The 22,662-nt window shown below is 38.8% G+C and overlaps 1 protein-coding gene across 4 annotated transcripts in view; it reads right to left on the reverse strand.

The window, feature by feature from the left end:
* BCAR3 (BCAR3 adaptor protein, NSP family member) overlaps positions 1-21,136 on the reverse strand; it is a 52,208-nt gene extending 31,072 nt beyond the window's left edge. The window contains exons 1-3 of one of the 4 annotated variants that reach the window (XM_084210924.1): positions 21,117-21,136; positions 13,935-14,259; positions 1,131-1,170 (exon numbers count right to left, since the gene is read on the reverse strand). In XM_084210924.1, coding sequence (XP_084067050.1) covers positions 1,131-1,170; positions 13,935-14,251 — 357 coding nt within the window. In that variant the 5' untranslated portion in view covers positions 14,252-14,259; positions 21,117-21,136. Of the gene's footprint in view, positions 1-1,130; positions 1,171-13,934; positions 14,260-19,603; positions 19,623-20,459; positions 20,861-20,889; positions 20,959-21,116 lie in introns of those variants that run through there. The other 3 variants (XM_084210922.1, XM_084210921.1, XM_084210923.1) reach the window with 3 other exon arrangements.
* Positions 21,137-22,662: the final 1,526 nt, after the last annotated feature.

The raw sequence follows: 22,662 nt of genomic DNA on the forward strand, positions 1-22,662 counted from the left end.
ACATTTTTAGAAGCAGTTTTATTAGCAACCCAGACTTTTACAGACAAAAAAAAGGTTTTGGGGAGTTATAAGAAAGCAATTTCTGCATATTTTTTCACAGTTGTAGTTTGAGATTTCTTGTCTAGAATTTCTAGAATTCCTGTTAATAAAACCACTGAACTAGGATCCCAACTGGAAGTTCACTAAAGGTAAGGATTTAGACAGGAAAAACTGAAAAAGGAAGGGGAAGAGAAGGGATTGGTAACCCTTGTGTTCTCCCTCATAAGTCTCTTTTCCCCAGGCTTTCCTCCTCAACATCAAAGTTTTAATAACTAAGCTTAGCACCACTGCTATTGACAAGAGTCCAAGAAAAGCTTCTACCAGGAAAGTTGAAAAGACCAGAAACCACATTTATAATACAGAACTTGCTGAAACAAGACAAGACACATATTGATGAACTGGCACATGATACCTCTGCCTTCCACTCAGTCACATTATTAAAACTGTAACAGCACACTCAGTACAGCACAGTGCGAGACAGTAAATTAAATACAGCAATTAACATGTCCACCACGTCATTGCCTCTGGCATCCCCTCTTCCACAGTGCTCTTGGGAAGGCTTTTGACCTTCTCTTCCCTACCATATCCCAACTTCAGGCTGGGATTGAGGCCAGGGCTCCCAACACTGAACTACCTGTTCAGTGCAGAAATCCAGCAACTGAGAGTCTCTTGTAGCAGCCACTTCTTAGACCAGAAGTGAATTTTTACCTGTAATTTTAGTAGGTATAGTGCTAAAACTGTAAACCTAAAATTTACATTTTTATTATATTTTCAGATGTGTTTCTTTACTTCCCCAGAAATCTCTAAGAAAAAATACAACTTCTTTTAATCTTCTTTTAACCAAAGCAAGGATTTAGGCAGTCACCATGTAACTGTAAAGTAGCCCCATAAAAAAGGCAACCTACACCCAAAGTACAATGCCCACAAGTCTTTCAGTGAAGTTTTAAGAAAACAGTCTGACATTCATATTTAGCTTCTCTGTACCAAAAGACAGACAGCTGCACTATTTGCCTACAAATAACTGGAAATGCTCTATCAGTGCTGGGTAAAGACCAAATAAAATATTTTGAGAGTAAGAAACAGTACCTTACCTTAACATATTCCAACGTAGGATCCAGAATATTCTGATCTCTGTAAGGAAAGGGTGCCAGGAGAGAAGGACAAACAGGAAAACAAACAAAAAACCAGTAAGTCCAAGTATAACATCATACCTGAAGAGATGCATTAATATGAGCAATACTAGGTCACATTAAAATTCTTGTGGAAACTTGTGTGTTAAAGCTTTATAGCCTATGCTATCTCATTTTTAACAAATATGGCTTCTTCTAGAAGGACATGTAGTGGAGCCAATAGTATTTAATTTGAGAAATAAAGTTAATTACACCATTTTAAGGAAATAAAAAAAAAAATCTTGACATTTTCAACAGACGGCTGGAATACTTACTTGCCCCCTAAAATATCTGAAATTAATTTAAAAGAGAGCTCTCCCAATGGCTTTTGAATTTATTTCTTTGCTTTTATGTTTTCCCATTTATGCTACTGCCTGTGACAGTACTGGGAGGGCACTGCTCACAGGAAGTAGAATGTACTACATTCACTTTCTATATATACAAAGAAGTTCTCAAAATAATCATAATTTCAGCATCACAATTATTTGAACATCAGATAATCAAGTCACTGTCCTAATCTAAAAATAAAAATCTCATCATAGGTTTTCTCTACAGACAGATGGCAAAGGGCACAGAAGCCTAACTGAACAGCCTTGCACTGTTACAACTCTTTCCATAAAGTACTTGTTTTTTTAATTTCTATTTCAAAGCATTTTGTATATTTGTTTTTATTTAAGAACTAGCAGATTAACAGAGTTTGCAGTACATGACTGGATGTTTTCTAAGAGGCTGGGATGACACACAGGGTACTGCCCTTACCTACAAACATGAAACAGGCACAATGAAAACCGTGCAAACTTAGAGAGGGATCGGACACTTGTTACAGTAATCAAGTTTGCCACATGGACAACAGATCTCTATAAATTCTAGAAACAGGATCCTTTCTGGTGGTAGCTATTGCAAAGATGTAACACTAGAGACCCAATAAGCAGCTTCAAAAATGTAGAATTTGGGTTACACTGGAATTAATTAATCCAGATAACAGTCTCTGAATTCCCTGTGTTGTTTGGAATGTAACTGCATATGATCTGAAACCATGTTATTGTGTGACACTCAATTTTTAGTCTGGTTCCCTAACAGCTTTTAATCCAGAATAATGCCAGAATACTGAGCCTTCCCCATAAAATGATGGTGCTCAACTGTTCAGGTTGTATCACATGCTGCTGTTTCATATTACCTCAGTATTTATCAAGGCTCAATTTGCATTCTCAGCTGATGATTTAAAGAATAAAAAGCTGGACTCAATGGAAATAGAATTTGGACCATTTGAGACTTTTTCCTATGGAATACAAAGAAGGATCAGCTTGATAACTGTATGAACATAAAGCATGTACAAGCATAGTAGAGAACACAGGGGTGAAGCACACAGGAAAAAGAAAAGAAAGCTTTGAAACAGAAGTGATGTTTTTCTTCTCAATATTTTTCAATTTGACAGGGAAAAAAATACCATTTTTAATCAGTTCAGCAAAGTCATTAAACATGCCTGATTTCTTCTCACATTCAAATAATCTGTGGGAAGTTGTTCCAGTACCAAATGCTACAGAAAAATTTTTCAGTTTAATTCTTCACTTGCCTGTGGAATCTTACAGGACAAAGGGTCTACCAGCACAGCACATGCAACACACTCTGAAAGAACAAACCCGCCTACTCAGGCAGTGAATGTGTCTCGTTATGGTCTGCACTCCTGCAGACCAGCCTTCCTACTGACTCCACTGCTTCCTTCCACCTTCTGCTACCAGGCAAATGTTCTCTAGGACAGATCAAGCCAAAGCAAAATGAAAGAAGTAGAAAAGCTTCAAGACAAAACAGTTTATATGCTGGTATATAAAGCAGGACATCCAGAAGAGAGTAGAGGAAGTAGTGACCTGCACTCCTTCCAGCATCCACGTGAGAGAAGTGCTTTGAAAATGTTTGGCTTTGGGAAAGGATGGTGTAACAAGTATCTGCACAAGTATTTTATCTGGTAAGCAGACCCACAACAAAATGTACAAAACCCTGCCATTCATCCTGAGTCCTACAGAAAGACATTTATGTTGGAGCACTGTTTCTCTTAGATACCTGTCTCCAAGCTGATCTACTCTCTCTCCCCCATCTTCCCTTGTTCATCTTTGTGCAAACTTTTTGAAGTTATTTTCAAGGAATGGTAACTTTCATTGATGTGCAGTAACTAATAGTAAAGATTAACTACTGCATTTTCCTGTCATCTGACTCCACCTCAATACTATCACATTACATAGAGAAAACCAGATTAAGCAGTTAGCCCAAATAACTAGAAGGCAACCAAATAAAACTAACTCCTGAATCTCAGCTCTCTGTTAGCAATGATGCTTCTTTATGCCATGGGCTACCAGTGAAGGACATCTATGTTGTCATGAAGTTAAGAAAAATATAAGGTATGGGGATTTTTGCATTTTCTCCCTCCAAGAATCTTAAAAAATTATGAACCCACATTCTCACTTATTAGAACAGTGAAAAAAAATTAATACGTTCAGGTGACTAACAGATCAGATGAAAGAGAGTAGCAGGTTCCACCATCTCTGAATCAATTTAACTGAAGGTTGGTTTTAATAATATTTTCTTATCTTTCATCAGATTACCTTTCAAATAATGCTAATGTTTGTCTTCATAAAAAGCTCGACTTTACAGCTGTATTCATTTGCACCTGTTTACCTACAGCATTTATGTATTAGAGTCTGCACATAAGTCAACCAGTCCTGTGTAAACTGTGGGCTCACCGTTTTATTATTACTGGATTTTATTATGCATTTTGTTTCCTAATAATCAGATAAGACCCACTTTCACTCAGATAAAAAGACTATTTATTACAGAATGATGTCCCTGGAACAGAGAAGTCTTCAGAAGACCTCAAACTGAGGTAAGTATACAGTAGGACACACAGTATTGGCTTCATGCTCTTTACCCATTCTGTCACAGAAAGGAATTTAAGAGAAGGATGTAAGCAGACTCACACATCTATTTTGGGTATTGCTATTGCTGCCACCTCTTGCTATCACCTCATTTGGTGACAAAGCAAAATCCCTTTCCAGTATGTTTTTAATCATAGGAACAAAAAAGAAGAAAAAAAGCACCTGACTTGCTACATGCAATTAAGGCATTCTCCTGAATAGTGTAAATCCTCTGTTGCCTCCTCCACACACACAAGGTCCGTGTGGAAACTGTGGAAGCAAAAACACTCCTCCAGTAATATCTGACCAGAATCTCAGGCCTCATGATTCTGAGGCTTGTCCTAGCCAGAAACACATTCTCTCTAGAGACTGACATCTGACAACCCCTTTTTCAATGCTGGCTGATCTCGCAGACATACAACCCTTTAATCTGTCCCTGGTCATGCTTGGAAATGATCTCAATTTCTTTTCACTCCAGTTTCAAGATTCTTATCAAGATTCTTATGTGCTTTTTTTTCATGTATGGGTTTCTTGCTGTTATGGCCAAGAAAATACACAGAGCTTGCAAACAAGTGGGGCGCTTCAGCAAACCCAGAAAGAGATGAAGGCAAGGAAACAAAAACCATGAAGTTGCTCTTTTGCCTCCCTCTTCTTCTCCCCATAGCAACATTTGCTGCAACAATGAAGAGTCTGGCGTCATACTGGTTGGCTTTGACTGTCTATGAGGAAGTAGTGATACATTTGACCACTATGAGAAACATAACTTCCCAGAAAATAGGAATAATCATTGTATGAGGACCCCTTCAAAATATAACTAGACCTGACTGAGAGGAAAAAAAGGGAGCAGAATTCAGCTGGTATTGGACACTATTTCTCTACTTCCCAACACATCTGAACAATAACCAAATGTGTGGGGAGAATTAAAAGATTTACTAAAAAGTCCTTTTGAAGCTGTCATCATGAACAGTCACAAGCTAAAATGAAGGAAAAAAAAATCACTGTAAGCAACTTGAATCATACTTCTGCTATGGCAAACTAAACACTGTCATACTGCCAGTTTCAAATCCTGCATGGATCTGAAGACAATGAGCAACCAAACACGAACACTGGGTAAAGAAAACCTTAACATCCTGGTAACTAGTCACTCATCTAAAATATTTGATAAAATTCTTACATACTCACAATCAATGCTGGAATTTAAAAGCTGAATCCTGGTGTTCAATCCAAATATCCATTATTCAGTTCAGTGAGTGCTAGAGAATAGCCAGAATCTCAGTAATGCAGACATCATCTGTTTTTCACTCTGGACTCAGTTTGTCCAATAGTTCTCTATAGGACTGCTTCAACAAAAAATCTTTAAGCAGATATACTGCAATCTTTAGCTGTTTGATTCTATGAAAACCTCCACCTTTCTAACATTGTACATTACCTCCTCCTCTCATTCCTGATGCTATAAAAAATCCTGCAGACCTTTACACACTAAGCCATATGAAGCATCTGCATTTTCCAAGCCTTTGGCATCCTCACAAAGTAATCAGCTACAATTATAAATTAGCTGGGATAACTTTAACAAAATTTAAGTGCAGACACGACAGTATCATCAAGTTGCCTAAATCCTCCCTATCATTCAACTCCCATATAAATATTCTTACAGTGGTAGAAACTGCTGATTGGCCTTAAGTCAGTTTTGTGCTACTTCACACTTTTATAACTGTATCTGTGGGAACAACATTGGGACACATTGCCAGTATTTGATATATGAAAATATATTTGTCCCTTTATTTTAAAGTGACTTTTCCTGGGGACATTTTCAAAAGCATCTCCTTTCTACCCCATTGAAAGAGAAATCATGAGAACTATCTTCTTAATAGTTCCAACACCAATGGTGCCAATGCCAAATCTGAGTAAAGACAACAGAGGCTCAAAGGGAGTCTGAGATCCTGAAAATGTACCAAGCCATTGCATGGCTGCTAACACAGAAAGAATTGCTGTAAAATGACCAGATGGATCACATGCCTTCTTCAGTTTGTGTCTCTGAAGTATCTCCACCTCTGTAGATTTTTGAAATACACACTGCTTAAGTATGAAGGTGCAAGTCAGAGCATGCTGGACATGGCATGTTTCAGTGTATGCAGCACAGACTGATTTTATTTGTACTGCAAACTAGAGCAAAAGATCCACTGATTTTATCCCCCAGCAGCTTCTGCTTCACACACACACTTCTGCTGCTTTCCTAAGGGCATTCCGCCCTTCTGCCTACAGCTGCACAGCACCATGGACATGACTCATTCCAACACCAGTGGAAACAAGTGCAAACTGCTAAGACTCTGTGATGACCTGCAGCTCACACAAGAACAGCAGGGACTCCAGTAATTAAAACTCCAGAAGAGATGCAATGTACTTAATTTCCTTGAATTAAATAAAATCTCAATCCTATTTGTTCAGAATGCCCCAGCAGAGATAATATTTCAGCAATTTACTTTTACCACTTCAATCTGCCACCCTCTAACCAGTCCAGTTTACCTACTGCAGCCAAAAATCACACAATTTTTTTTCTGTCTTTTCCAGAAGATTTTAAGTTTCTGCACCACACACAGTACCAGTCTCTACAACCTGTTCAAAAGCTCAGCACCTCCATTCTTTTTCCTCTATTTTCCTTAATATTTAGTCCCACCAAAGCTAAAACTCTGTCCTTCAAAGCCCTTCTTAAATCTCTTATCCCAAGACCTATTATATGAAAGTAATGGTTGGACAGCAAGACTACTGCTTATCCAAAACAGACACTGTAACTACAAGCTGGTTTATATATGTGCTGTTACCGGTTGACTTATATCTTCGGCTGGCAATTCTTTACAGTGAGTGTTTCAGTTGCTGTACAGTTATCCTGAATCCAGTGCCACAAAATTTTAAGTGTTCAAAATCAATATAACCTTACAAAATGAATACACATATTAAAAAAAAAAACCCCACTGACAAATGTTCAGTAGAATCAGTCTCCATTATTTAACCTGAAATGCATCTAATTGTAGGCACATTTTTTTCACAAAGTATGGTTTTCCACCTGGCTAATACATCATTCAGGAATGTGTATTTGGACTGAAGCACAGGAATGCTAATACAAGGCTTCAGCAGCGAAGAAGGCAATAGTGGGAGGAAGAATTGTCCTCCCTGTCTATTCCCTTAGCCCACTTAAAGAAGCTCATCACATCAGATGCCTTTCTGCATTGGATATGGCAAGTAAGCATTAGCAATATGCTCCCCTATGTAACATTTAACTACTATTTAGAGCACAAAAGGGACAGAAATGAAACCAAATGCTCACATATGAACAGGAGGCAGGATGAGAAGCAATATAGCACTTGGTACAACTAAATAGGGCACTCCATAACACTTACAAAAGAGACCAGAAAACAGCAGAGCCAGGGAAGACACTTTGGATGTGACAGAAGGAGTAATTCAAGAAATTTTCCACTACATATAGTGTCCTCTGCTCAAAGAAGAAACAGCCAGAAAAAATAAAAGTTTTCAGGAAGTTTTTGAAAAACAACACTGACCAATTTTGATAGGGGCTTTGAGGGATTTGGGATCAAGTTTACCTCGCAAGTTGTTAATTAACAATAAGGTCATGATCCCACAAGTAATTTCAAGTGATGATACAACTGTGTTCATCCCATAAGGAACTTCAGTTACTCTGCTCAGAAGCTGAAGGACTGTGGTTTAATTCATCTTTAATAATGGAGAGATGGTCTCTCATTTTGAAACATTTCATCCGGTTTTCCTCATTTCCCTCTCTGAAGATCCCACATAGGCAGATTTCCAAAATCCCTATAAAAATCTGCAAGTGAAGCTTTAGTTCTGCAGATCTATGTCCACCAAGCAAAGAAAGAGGATGTGAGCATCAAATGGGAACAAAGGGGTGAAGTAGAACTTCACAACAGCATAATCTGAACCCAAGAACGGGTAGAAGGGCTAAAGAAAAGGCAGACAAACCAAAACAGAATGAACCCCTAGAGTTAAAGGATAAGAGGATTTGATACTGAATGTAAGCAGATAACATTAGCTATTCTCTGCTTATGCAACACAGCATTCCTTCTACCACAAACATCTCCCAGCTTTAGTGGGTAGCTCTGCTCCATCTGCTCCTGCAGATCTCTCCTCTGAGACAGCAGAAATCTGCAAGTGCACATGTGAACAGGACACAACAAGAGAAAGAATGGGAAAATCTGTGGCAAAATCATGAAGTATTGGCAACATCTAAGGAATTCTTTCATTTGAAAAACCTGTGCATGGAAGAAGTCAATGAGATATTCACTAGCCCCAAATTCAACACACTTACGTTACTCTTATTAAAGAAACACAACCACATACAAACATTTTGGTTCAGGTTTTTTTAAAACCAAACTCATACCAAGAGGTAGTTTCAGGCATTACACCAAAACTGTAACTATTTTTACTTTCAAAATTCTGTGCATTTATAAAAATTCCTCCCCGTCTTATCCTAAAATTTAAAAGGGAACCAAGATACTGGTCTTCTTCCTGGTAATCTTGCAAATATTTTCATACTTGAAGAACTATATTGCAGTTTATAAACAAAAAAGCCCCAGTATTACTCACTTTACTCCCCAAACATACAAAATACTTATTTTACTTGAAATATTAAAACATTGATTAAAATTATTTTTAATTTTCAAAGGGCACTGAATCATTCAAGCATACATACAGTATTGATATAAAAAAGTAACACAAATTCAAATTAAAATTATCCAACAAATCATGTTTTAAAAATTACTAGTTAGAAAAAAATAAATGCTGTCCAAATACCTGATTCACCCCATTCTCCAAATCCAAAGAAAAGCAGAATTTGCAGCATCTGGGGAAGCAAAACAGGCTGCAAATTCTGACAAGGATAAAGCAAATTCCTCAAAGTGTTCTCCTCACCAAGCACAGCCTTGCCAACTCTTTTCCTTTATAATTCAACTGTCAGTTCAAGGACTTCAGTAGGCCTGATCCTTCAGTAGGCCTGATCTATTGTGGTAATACCACTAAGAGAACAGGAAGAGTTTTGGGAATGCAGAATTCAGTCATTCAATGCTTTATACTACAAGACTAACACCTTGCCAACTTCCAAATGTTCTGCCCTCCACGGACAAGGGCAAGCACTGCAGAGAACAGTGAGCCTGCTTAGCTTTGTGCTGATGAAGTTACCTTGTGGTGGTATTACTCAAGGTTAAAATTGAACATATTTTTATTTTTTCCCTGAGAGTTAGATGAGACAAGTATGTGAGGATCATCCAGCCAAACATGGAGAGCCTTGAAGATCAGAAATTCAGAAGAGAACAGAACATCCTAAACAACCAGATAAACTAATCTACTCTGCTCTCTGCTACAGCAGTACAAAGTCCAGCGCTAGATGAGAGCACTTCATCTGAAATAGCTGACGTAGAAAAACAAGAGGGAAAAAAAGCCTGCTGACCAGTACTCAAAATAAGAGACTGAAGCTGAGCTAAATAAGCAGTCACACACACTTACCATACTTTCAGAACTACAGAAAATAAGTGTATTCTTTGCACTTGTGTGTAGATAATTACGGCCAGGGTATAAAATGCACTTTAGTTTACAGGCTATTTATCACATTTTGATCTTTTGCAATAAGGTTCAATGAGCATTGGAAGACATTAAGAGCTACTGGTCTTTCCATTTCCTTAGTGAAAGAATCAAGCTCATAAAAATCTTTTCTTTCATGGCTCCTCACACGTGCCAGATTTAATTTTCTTTTTTAACATGCCTGAACCATGTAAAAAAACCCAGATATGGACAATTCAGGCTTGATATCTTGGCAGTGTAAAAAGAAGCTGCTATGCCTTGTCTACTTACAAAAATGAATCATTGGTAGCCACATCAATAAAAACAGTAGTGTTGTAAGTAAAATCACAATCAGGACTAACTGCATAGCCAGGAATTTACTGAACTTAAGAACAGAAAATTAAAACAGAAGCAAAGAAGAAAAGATTAAAATTATAGCTCTGTAGTTACAACTCAACACTTCAAATTCATACACAGTTAAAACTAAAGCTTCAAAAACAGGGAAAAAACTGAATTCTCACCAGTTGGTAGGTCAGACCCTCTCATGAAGAGTCATAAAACAAAGCACCCAGGGCATTATACATTATTTAGAGAAATGCGTGAAGTATTTTGATTCCAAGCCAGTTTGAACAATACAACCCTACTGTTTATCAGTGACTCCATTTTTTAAATGTTTGTATAGACAAAGAATGGAATTTGAACAAAAAATTGTTTCTACAAGTCCAAGCAAATGAAATGGCTGCTGCAAAGAGAGCTAGTAAACAGAAATTAAACCAGCACATACTCACAAACGTCCTGTATAATGCGAAACAGCCAGCGTAAATTAATGTCAACTTAGTTAATGAAAACTTAGAGGGATCATTTCTGGCAGATGGTGTGCTTCAACACTTCCTAGGCATAGGCTCAGCAGGGGGAAGATAGTGATTAAATGCAAATGTATGGCCAAACAGTTTCTCCCAAAATATCCAAAGTTCTATTCTAAAGAGTCCTACACTACACATACAGGGCAAAGGCAAAATTAACTCATTTTTCTTTCTTTCAAATACTAAATTTCTAAGTGGACACTAAGGCTTTTGAAATACTAAGGGCTTTAAAAAAAGGCACGTAACTCTACAAACTGCACAAAAAAATCAATAAACTTATTTCTAAGATATTGTGTCTAGCTTTGATTTTATTGCTGCGCTAAACCGTCCATCCTAAAATTGACATTAAGTTATTTCAAAGCATCATGGCCATCAACAGCATCAACTCTGCGCAAATCCAGATCCTATTTCTGACCTCTTAACAATTTACAATTTCACACTGGAGCTGTTATTAAACTGAGTTTCACTTAATTTTGTCACAAACCCTGGGTATTTCAACAGGAATACAGGCTATTTGCAGGAGTAGAGGAATTACCAGTACTGAGAAAGGAGTATCTTTTCTCTTCTTCTCTGCCTTTTAACTGATTGTGAAGATCACATCTTTATTAGTCTGACTCACTGACAACACAATGTTGAACCCATCACACCACTTGCATTACTTTTCTCCCCACAAAACAACCTTAGAACCTGTCTGACAGTGGGGTATCAAAGATACATTTCCTTCTCACAGCATTCTGTGATTCTTGTATCTTGCAACAGTACTAACTTCAACTCAAACCTCAACTGGAGAAAAAAAATCTTCAGAATATGCCTCATGCCCCTCTCTCCTCTTCCTTCCCTGGTGTGTAGTTTGGCTTAGCAATAAAGCAACAACTGTCAGCATGAGAGGACAAGAGGAGACGGCCTCAAGTTGCACCAAGGGAGCTTTAGATTATTAGTAATACATTTATTAGGATTTTTTTTCCCACCAAAAGGGTTGTAAAGCACTGTAAAAGACTGCCCAGAGAAGCGGGGGAGTTGTCAGTCCTGAAAGTGTTCAAAAAACATTTGGAGATGGCACTTGAGGACATCACTTAGTGGTGAATGTTGAGGCGATGAGTTTAGGAACAAAAAATACTATAGCTGTCAGCTGACAGACAGTCCAAGAAGCAATCCCTTGTTCTGCTCTCTCTTGCAATCACACTGCCTTATGAAACAGAGAGCATGGCATCTATACTGGAATCTAGTTTTGCTCTGGGATATTTGCATGTCTTTGCCCTATTCCATCTTCTTTATAATGCCTCAGAAATTCCTTGCATCTCTACAATGAGATAACATTCAAGTATGTTTGTATCAGAGCCAGTATCAGACCCACAGAGATAACTACTGGTTAACCCAAGACTACCTGAGTACTGTTGACATCCAACTGAAATGGCATAGATTGTCAAAACAGGCCTTTGACAGCTGCCTTTATCACCACACTCAAACTTACTGTGACAGTGATAATTATGCATTGCTTTTAGGTCCTGTTTATTTGAGGGACATTTGGCTGCATTAATGAAAAAACATGAAAATGCCACAAGTCTGCTAAACTGTAATGTCACTCAGGAAGGACCATCATCATCTGAATGCAGTGGAAATTTTGGGTTTACTGATGGCAGCCACACAACATAAGCTAAAAAAAAAAAGCTACTGGTTCTAGCAACAGATGGGAATTTGAACAATTTTCCTTTAAGTAAAGGTACCATAATACAAGGCAGAGCTAAATAAAGATAACCCATGAACTAGGCGAAAGGGAAATTACAATTAAGCTCTATTTAGGTATAATTATTGATGTCAGATAATAAAGAACAATACACAAGCAGCTTTACACAATACACAAGCACACAATATACAAGCAGCTTTAGTTTTACATGCTAAAATGAGAATTCTCTTTTAAAAGTGAAATTTTTCACTTTCAAGAGTGAATTCTTTTTTAGCTAACAAAACTACCTTTCAAGAGCTCAGCTGATTCTAACTCTGGCCATTTAATTATTTCCAAGAGACTCTAAAACTCAGATGTCAGCTTTCTTGGCAAAGAAAATTTTTTTCCCCCTTGAACTAACTAGCAGAGATGTACATTCACACACCAAGAAGAGAACACATTCTTATTGCATTGAAAATTGACAAGATAATTTCTCCAAGTCATCAGGAAAATTTCAGAATCAGAAGAACTTCATTCATTCTGTGTCAAGGAATGACACAGTTCATTATTATTTTCCTATTCTCACCAGTTTGGCTTATTTTTTGTAAATAAAAGAAGCAAACGATATTTAAAAGCCAGTTCGTGTAAAAAAAAAAAAAAGCTCAGAGATCAGTGACAGAGGAGTACTAAACCCACTCAGGTACCTTCTTCTTTTAAAATGAATAGGGTATAGAGAATAAAGTCTTCTTCTTAGGTGAGAAGAAAGCTTGATCCCATAAAGCAAAAGCAAAAAGCATAAGAAAACCACTCTACACACACAACCTTACCTAATTAGAACTCTTTTTCACTCACAAGACTTGAAAAATGAAAAAACTGTAGTGATGGACACAGCAAGGCTGTAAATCCTAATTCAGAATTTATAATTTGGGTATCTTTTCTCAGCCTTTAACCCCATCAACTAAGCAACCAAACATTGTCTCATTTCTATGTCTTTAACTGATCCATTGCATTACACTGAATTTTTCTCATGTTAGCAGGTCATTTTTTCCCATTTTACAGAACTCAATATCAAAACAAAATAAAAACCCAGGACATTTACAAAATTAATTACTTTTTGTAAGCAATGAAATATCAATGATGATAATAGGTTCCCAAAAGAAAGGATAGCTAAAAGAGTATGGGTCTTTCTCAAGAGCTTTGCATATGTTAACCACAAAGTCAGGCAGAAATAATTAACAGGGGTAATTTGTCATTAGCTCAGTGTACATTGGATTCCACTAAGTTTTCATGAGGAAGGCCTACAGGTAACTTAATTGAGATTTGAGGCAGCTGTAACACCCTCTCCTTTTCCTCAGCCCTCCATCCATATGGCATTCAATACAAATCAAAACCAAGTTTGAACAATTATGACTTCTTGTTTAAAATTGCTCTGTTACAATGCAAAGGGTCATATCAAAGCAATTCAGCAATTTTAAAAGATTTCCTCCATGGGAATAGTACACACAATATTATACCTTTTAAACATGGAAAGGCAAGACACAGTCACTAAAAACTATTTAGGTCTTCCATCGAGACCGAAATTGAATACTAGGGAGAAAACCTTAGTTATAGTTGTCAGCTATGTACCTATGACTGGGCCTTTAGAGGCCTAGCTGAATATGTAATAATTCCTATGCAACTAACATATGTAAATACAGGTTTTACAACATACCTGGCATGGAGTACGCTGCTCTTGCCATTTTCTGGAGGGTACTCTTCTATAACGTCCTGTACAAAGGGTGGCTGCTGCCATGCTCTGGTGTAAGGCAGTGTTCCCACGTGGCTGAACATATCACAAGACCTAGAGGGAACTGTTCCCCTCTTCTTCCTGGGCAGAGTGCCATGGATAGAGATGCCTTGGAAGGAGTTTGAGCGATGCTCAGCCGGTGAAGGTTTTGTGGTCAAAAGATCCATGGAAGAAGCTAATGAGAACTGGTGGTTCACTGGGCCGTTTCTGGGAAGACTTGAAAATTTTCCTGCAGCTATCATTTTTGGGTCTGGAAAAACAAAACCAAGATTTATTACTGTATATCAATCATCAAAGCCCTTACTTAAAAGGAAGTTAAGTAGTATGACTAACAAAGGTATCTGAAATTGAATTTTTGCTTTGCATTGAGGCAGTCAGATACCTCAAGACCCAGTCATGATGCTACCAATGCACATCAAGCACACGTGTATGTAACTTTATACATGTTAAAAGCCACAACAAAAAAAAACCAGTCTGGACAAACATGCAAGAGGAGGCCGTGAACAATTCCCCAATTTTATCCACTAATTCCTCTTTTTTGCTTTTTCACATCCTCTGTAGACTGACATCAACTTGAATTACTGACAACAAGCAAAGTTTTAAGAATATTTGTCAAAAAATAAAAGACACTACAGCTTGGTTTGGAAGAATATGTTTTTTAACCCAGTAGTTGGCACACTGTGAGGAAAAACCTGTTGCTAAGGAGTCTTGCTCAAGTAATAAATCTAGCAGATAACTGGTCACATATTTCTAACAGGCTGTAAACTAAACGGCTCTACCCAAGAGATAAGGGCAGGAGCAGATTACTGGAATTCTCTTCTTCAGCATGCCCAGCCTGCTGGCTCAAATGGCTGTTGACACAGAGATTTGCATAGCTGTCAGTCTCTGGTACAATCAAATGCAGTTTGCCATACAGTACATGTTTTTCTGTTAGCGTGAGCAAAAAGCTTTGTGAGACAAACACTTCAGGCTCATTAACAAATTACAGTTCTGTTCCTCAAAAAATGCTGCCCTGTGCTCAGTTTATAGCGTTGTATTGCAGAAGACAGACTGCTGCCTTATCCTATGTGGTTGTATTAGCCTGCAAAAGCCACTGTATGGAACATACCACCAGACCTAAAGGGAAACCAGCCCTGTATTATTTAAGCTAGGTGTTAGTCAGCCAGGTGCTTTCCATAGAAACTGGAACAGCCACAGATGCTGCAGAGGTTGATATGGACTCAGAAAGCAGAAGTGCTTCTGGAATTAACAGTTATGGACATGAGGAATCTGTTCTGACCTCGGTCAAGTTCCATAGTGAAAAATAAGATGAGCACCCTGAAGGCACAGCAGCCTGGAAGTCAGCTGCTCACAGTTGCACAAGAATTCCTCCTGTTTTGGGGAATGCACAGGTGTTGCAAGGAAAACAGAGGTGCCTCTATAGTCCTCCCAATCCAGCCTTAGCATCACAGCTACCATCAAAACGTTTCTGCACTGAAGCTACTGTTACTTCTACTCAGGGGTTATAGTAACAGGCTTACTTTTACAGTAATGCTAAAGCTGATATCAAAGTATGTAAAAATTCTGCTTTTTCCTGTCACTTGCACTGCAGAGATTCACCAGCTGGACAAGGTTTTCAGACTTCAACAACAAATCCCTTTCCCAAGTCTCCTGTATTGAAAGTCCTGCAATAAATTCTTAGTAATTAATTTTTTTTACTCTTCAATTTGCCAAGTCTCTGTCAGAGCACAGGTACTATGCACTAAAATAGAAAAGTCTTTGGAAATAGTACTTCTGCCTAGGGAGAATCCGTTTGACTCTGGTCACATCTCTTGATGAAAAGAGTAGAAAAGATCTGAGGTCTTAGCAAAGAACTGACATTTTTTGTCATGCAGATCCAAATAAAATACAAAATCCTAAAGATACCAAAACACATTCTCACAAAACTTCTGCCATAAATTATCACACTGATGGGATGTGATGTGAAATACTAAATCATCTCTCTATTTATGATGTGGTTTGAAGGACACAGTTACTGCTAGTTTTAGCAAGTACTAAAAATATCACATAATGATTTTCATAATAATTGCTGTAAAGTTAGTTTTGCATTACAACTGTTCTAAGCAAAAGAACTGGCCCAAAGATATGAAGATCTAAAATGCAAATGCTTACAACAAACCTGCAACTTTCTCTAGCTAAAGCAAACTGGCTGAGCTTGTTTCTTGTAAATTCAGCTCCATTACTAGAACAGAATGATATAAATTACCTCCAACAATTGGGGGGAAAAAAAGGCTTCTTATAATTCACACAATAATTTGAAACTCAACTTTGTGAATTCACTGTAGAAAAGCAAGAAACCCTGTTATGGAGTCTGAAAATCTGGAAGCTAGCTGGCTCATATTGCACAAATCTTGTTGTTCTCCTTTCAGGGCCCGCTACAAGTCTGTATTTAATTATTGTACTTTCTTACTGGTTTATATAAAACCACCCCCAAACCTCTGAATTCCAACTGGTTTAGTTCAGGTTATCCAGTGAGAGAGTTTTCCTTAGCCTTTCCTGCAAGGTTCCCATGACTATGCTGAAATGGAACACATTACCTGCAAGCAGGTGTCAAACCCAAGCTGTAATTAATGTAAGCATAGAAAGCTTTGGTTTAATGAGGAGTCCACAGTAGGCTCACTGTGACATGAAACTGTCAACCACTTCATGCTTGAGGATCCACAAAGAAAGCTGGGAATTCACTCTCCTAACCCAATCACAAGGTAATTCTTACAGCAACTCAGTAGGTTTTCAATCCAACAGTCTTAGAGTTTTCAATAAATTAACAACCCCCTGACATCCAGCATTTTCTATTTCACCCCTACTCCTAAGAAGCCCTTAAGAATCAAACTCCCAGAGTTGACCTAATAGTTACTTCTTTTCAGTAGTACCCACATGACTTACAAATTCAATACCTAATCCTCAAATTCATACCTGAGTACTGTTTTGAGGAATCAAGGTAGAGTTCCACAGTTAGTACAAAAATACCTACATTCAAGAACTTGCAATACATGTAGCCACAAGTATGTGTGCAGCTTTGATAATATTTCTAACAATCCTCCCTACAAAACCTCTTTAAAAACCCCTCAAAAATCCCAAACAAACAAAAAACCTCATAAAACAAAACCCAAACAAATTTAAAACCCAACTCAAACAAAAAATCCCAAACAAAACTGAGAACAGGTCTGCTAGTTTCCACCACACATTAATCTGCTTGCCCATGTGCTGCTGTACTATATATTCTTCATAAATATTAACAGAGAACTACAGCAATCAGGTTGGCAACAAAGGTCCTGCCAAACCATCCATCCAGTTTTGTTGTATTGAATATAAACACTGGAAAGTGGAAGCCTCTACAGCTGAAGACTCTGGAATGTCTCAAATACTTTAGTATATGGTTCAAAGAATGTTTGACTTCACCAGATATAGAAACCCTGAAAATTTTACTCCCTAAGAGACAGTGTGCCTTGAACATTGGTCATTATGCAATCAACAACAGAACTGGTAGAAATTGTAACAGAACAATGGCTCAAAAGGAACTGAGATTTAATTGTACACATTCCTATTTGTCAAAATGCAGCAATTAACAAAACAGAACACTTTGGAAGTTAAGCAAATTTCTCCTAACTAGGTGCAAACAAGATGGACTTGTGCCAATATAATGTTAAAAATGGCAAATGAATTTGTATTTATACAAAGAGTGGCACTTCTCTTTCTTCAGTTTATAATTTGGAAGAATATATGGGAACAGAATTGGTAGGAGTCACATTGTGAATTCAGACAAGTTGAAAGCATGAAAGGTTTCCAGGTAACTTCTGACAGGTTCTAGTTTTTTGTTATGAATGAGGGTGAGCAAATACAAATGAAGAGGCCTCTCAAATCAACATGGCATTTAGGATAACAGTAGGAGATTGGCCATAAAATAAAATACCTATCTGATAGACAAGTCCAAACAGCTGGGATTTGGTTTCTTCACATCATTGCTCAAAACAAAAATAACCATGAACAATGAAACAACTTTCAGTTCCCTAAAACAACACACTAAATAGCCTTCTGCTTGTGCCATCTTTGGGGTGCAAATCCAAATTTTCTGGCTCAGCTTGTCCTCATGAAATCTTTCTGATGTTCACACAGTCTGAGGAAATGTTCTGATGGTTCATTCAAAATGACTCAGGGTTAGCATTAAGTGCCACTTCCATAGCACAACAGAATACAACTAATGGCTTCTACTTTTTTGTTTCAATATATTTCAGGAAGAGAAGTGAAGGAAAGGGAAATTTTCAGTTCAGCCTCAGAGATGCATGAATGGCATAATAAACATTCCAAAGCTGTATATACTCATGCTAGTGGAAACCTCATAAAAGGAAACAGGAAAACAATTTCAGAGTTCCAAATCAAACTCTCAAGCTATTTCAAAACTCAGAGTTAGATCTAAATTAGTTTTGGACATTAAAAGACCCACATTTTTCTCACAGTCTTACTGACCTGACATTTGGGTGATTCTCTTTCATAGATCAAAATCACTGGAGTTTATACCCGGTATTACCATATCACCAATCTGTACCATTATATATGCTATGAAGCTATGAGGGCTTGAACGTGGTTTAAGATACTCAGCTATATGTTCTCAGGTATTTAAAAGATGAAGTCAACTTTTGTGAAAACTCTATGTACTTTTGCCACATCAAATCTCCTCACAAATTCCTCCCACCCATTTCACATCCCTCCCTTAAAAACAGCAACATTAAATTTCAACAAGTGGAAGATCCATTTCTCTCTTCTCCTTGGCATATTAGCATTCACTATGCAGATGTGCACAGAAAAAAAAAAAGGAAGTGAATAAAGTCAAGATCAAGGCAAAAAGGCAGATCAATTTCCCCAGATTTTTTTTTCTTTGTGTGTGTGTGTAATAAGAAAATAAGGGAAAAAGAAAAGGCATTACTTAAAAGCCTCTAGAGTTAACATACCACAGGAATAAATACAATCAAAACTGTAGCCATTATAAATTTAAGGTGGATTTCATGTTGTCTCCCTAAAAGCAGCATAGCATTCTTCATTATCATAACAAAAAAGAAAATATTTCTGCTCCCCAAAACGGCTTAGAAACAGATCTCTACAACCTGTGTTTTCTGCTTTTGTAATGAAAAAGAGAAACTGACGCAGTAGCTTCTCTAGCAAACATGTCACAAGACTTTGAGAAAAATATTAAGGTTCAAGAACCTACAGCCTGTTATGATACAGAGACATAGATTGAGAAAGCACATGCAGTAGTTCAAAGGCTTTAAGCTACTATCAGAAAAAAACATGAGTCTGTCAAACATCAAACATCCCCACAAGATTAGTCAGGTCACTGCTTCCAAAGGGTCTTGAAGTGCTATCACAATGTTCATGCTCTCCTTCTCTCTCTTTATATATGCCACACAATTTCCACCCTCCCCCCATACATCCTTGAGCTGTATATTTAAAATGTTATTTTTAACTATTATTCTGGTGCAACAGCAAACATACAGCCCAGGATAAATTATTTTTGAAATGTATTTTTTTTTCAAGATGAGTGAAACAGATAAACCCCATACTTCTCTTCGTGAATTTTCACACGTAGAATGCCTTCATATCTACAAAAAATGCCAAGAAAAAGTGATCATTGAGGATGATTCGATAATAAGTACAGCTTTCTTCATTTGGCCATGAAATTATCTCTGAAATGCAAGCGCCCAATCAGTTAGCTCTGTAATTCTGAACAATACGAAACCTTGACTTGAAAAAAACATTCTCTCCCCATTTTGCTGGCAGAAACAGAGAACTTTACCAAGGTTACAGTCAAATCTAAGGGTATTTTAGCCAGTGCTTCAAAAATACAACCTTTTGTTTCTTCTCTGGTAAAGGAAGCAATTTATTTTGACTGCTCCTCAGTTCCCATAAAAAAACCAAAACAACAAAACCAAAAAACAAAACAACAACAACAACAAAACCCCCCAAAAAACAACCCACTTTAAATGAAAAACCTTTTCAGCATTACTATTTCAAACTACCACTGCCTTTCAGAGATCACAAATTCGGACGGAAAGAAGTGCTTTTGCTCCTTCTCCTCTTCAAAAGACAGGAGGAAAAAAAGGACAGCGTTTCTTTTCTCTCAGCTCAGAGAAATATCTCGGTATCCCGAGTACACATCACTGTTTTATACTTATTTAACAGCTTTCCATGGGATCAATTCCCACAAAACCTAAGCACTTGGATCCAACGTGCCGGTAGTCACTGTCACAGCTATGGCATTTCTAGCAGCCCGCAGGCCAGCCCGGGCAGCCCTGCCCTGCTCCCCCTGCCCCGACAGCAGTGCGGGGGCACGGGGACACAGGGACACCCGCACACACTCACACACCAAACCAGCTCTGCATCCTCTGCCCGACAGGTCAACGCTGCCCCCACAGTTACCGGCTCTGATCACGGCTGCTTCTCCCCAGGCTTTCTGCGGATCTGCGGATCGGCGGGAGCGTCCGTCCCGGCCAGGCGACCTCCCGGCAGCGAGTCCCGCGCGGGCCCGTCCCTAGGGCCGGGGAACCGGAGCGGGCAGCCGGGCAGCCGCGAGGGGCGGCCGGAGGCCGGACCCGCCACAACAGCGGTGCGGAGCTGCCAGAAGACGAGCCGGGACGTTCTGGGAGAGCCCAAGATCTGGCCGTGCCGCGGCAGGAGCCGGCGCTAGCCAGCACCAGCCCGCCCCAAAGAAGCGCAGTTCGCGATTACTTAAGGGTGACTCAACCGGAGCCTGCCCCGAGCGCCTTATCGCTCGCTGCCCGGTCCGCGACAGCCCGGCCCCGGTTCCGTGCCTCGCCCGCCACACGAGCCCCTCACGGGCGCCCCTCACCTGCGGCGTGAGGCGGCTCCGGGCGCTGCGCAGCCCCGGGCGCCGCGTTACGGCTCCGGCCACACCCTCCGGGCCGCTCGGGCTGAGTCGCGCCGAGCCCCCGGCGCACCAGTCCCCTCGGGCCGTGACCTCCCTGTGCCCTTTTCCATGGATTTAACAACTTGGCCTCCACAATTTCGCCTCTCAAATTAGCACTACAGCAAAAATTAACAGTTCGCTAAACCCACCTGGTTCACACGATTCAGAGCCTGTTACGTACTTCAGACACACAATTTACTTGCGTTGGTAGGCGCCGCTCTCACCCTACCAAGCCACGTGAAGTTATTTGTGCAACAGGTTGGTGGGATAAAACGGATCTCCTACAACAAAGGGTCCAATAGCTGTACAGATTCTGGAGCTACTGCCAGAACAGATGGTCACCTACCCTCCCTTTGTAAAGTATACCTTCAAAACAATGAAATAATTATAGATACAACCTTCATTTTCAACTAATTATCTCAAGCACCTTCAGCTGTACCCTTGCCTCAGCCACAGGGCTTTTGCTTTAGTACAAATTAAGGCACACTCCAGTGACGCTTAAAGCACTGTCTCGATCAGTTTAACACAGTATTTGTCTCTTTCCCATTGGCTCAGTCCTTCAGGCTGCTTAGTTAACATTTCTCTGGTTGTACCACAGTTGTTCCAGTTCTTTCAATTTCCAGTCAGAAGTCGTAAGATTTCATTTTTCAAACCTATTCACTGTTAGCCTATTTGCATTAGCTTTCCAGAGGCAAATGCTTTTCTGCCTAACCAAATATTTAATTGATTTTGACATTAAACATTTGATCCCTGCTGGTTGTATGGTGGTTCTATTTTGGGAGACCCTCTTCATGCACTATATTAATTTCCCTCTAATGTTCAATCCTTTCATTCTCTTTTGCCATTTTTACCAGGACTAGCTTTAATAAATTGCTTCTGATGTATCTACTTCAGAGTCTGACTACATAATGTTGCTGAAGTTGTGGTCCTAAGATATCTAAATGATAAATGCAGTTAAGGATCAGATTATTTATGTTCCTTGACCTCTGCATATTACCAAGCCAATAATCAAAAATGATTGAAATCTTGGTGTTCTTACACTAAGTTAAACATCCAATAGTGACAGCAGCAGGATTAAAATTCCACATGATGTCATACCACAGTGACATCTCTGGATACTGGGTAGAATTACGACATATACCTCTCTATAGGTTGGCATTTTACGCATTGTCCATAAAACTGAAATTTGCAATCTCAGCTATCTGAAATATCTCACAGCAACTGTTTTTTTTTTTTTTTTTAAATAAAGCAATTCAAACCAGAAAAAACAGTGGACCATCATTTGAAGTGTAGCTAGTGTTTAAGAAACATTTAGCTGATCAAGACAGGATTCTTTAGCCATCATGTAAGTTGCTGAAGTAGGTGTTGGGAGATGAAAATTCTTGGGAAAGCCTAGGAATTTTCATAGATATGAGTAGCATGTTTGCATAAGAAAGCTCAAAATGAAGCTTAGTGTAAAATATGAGATAGGAAAATAAAGGCAGAGAGTACTGCTCCAATATTCAGTAAGGGACAGAGACAGAAGATTAGAAAATTAAATTTATCGAGTACACTAAGGTAAAGGAGGCTCAGTAGCATTTCTGACTGGTGTTCCCCTTCCCATAGCAACACCAGTTCCTTAAGGCAGGCATGAGCAGTGGGGAAGCATTATCAGTGTCGGTGTTGCCACACACTTTTTACAACATCTTCCAAAAC

This window comes from Fringilla coelebs, assembly GCF_963513975.1.
Source record: "Fringilla coelebs genome assembly, chromosome: 9".
Lineage (NCBI taxonomy): Eukaryota > Metazoa > Chordata > Aves > Passeriformes > Fringillidae > Fringilla > Fringilla coelebs.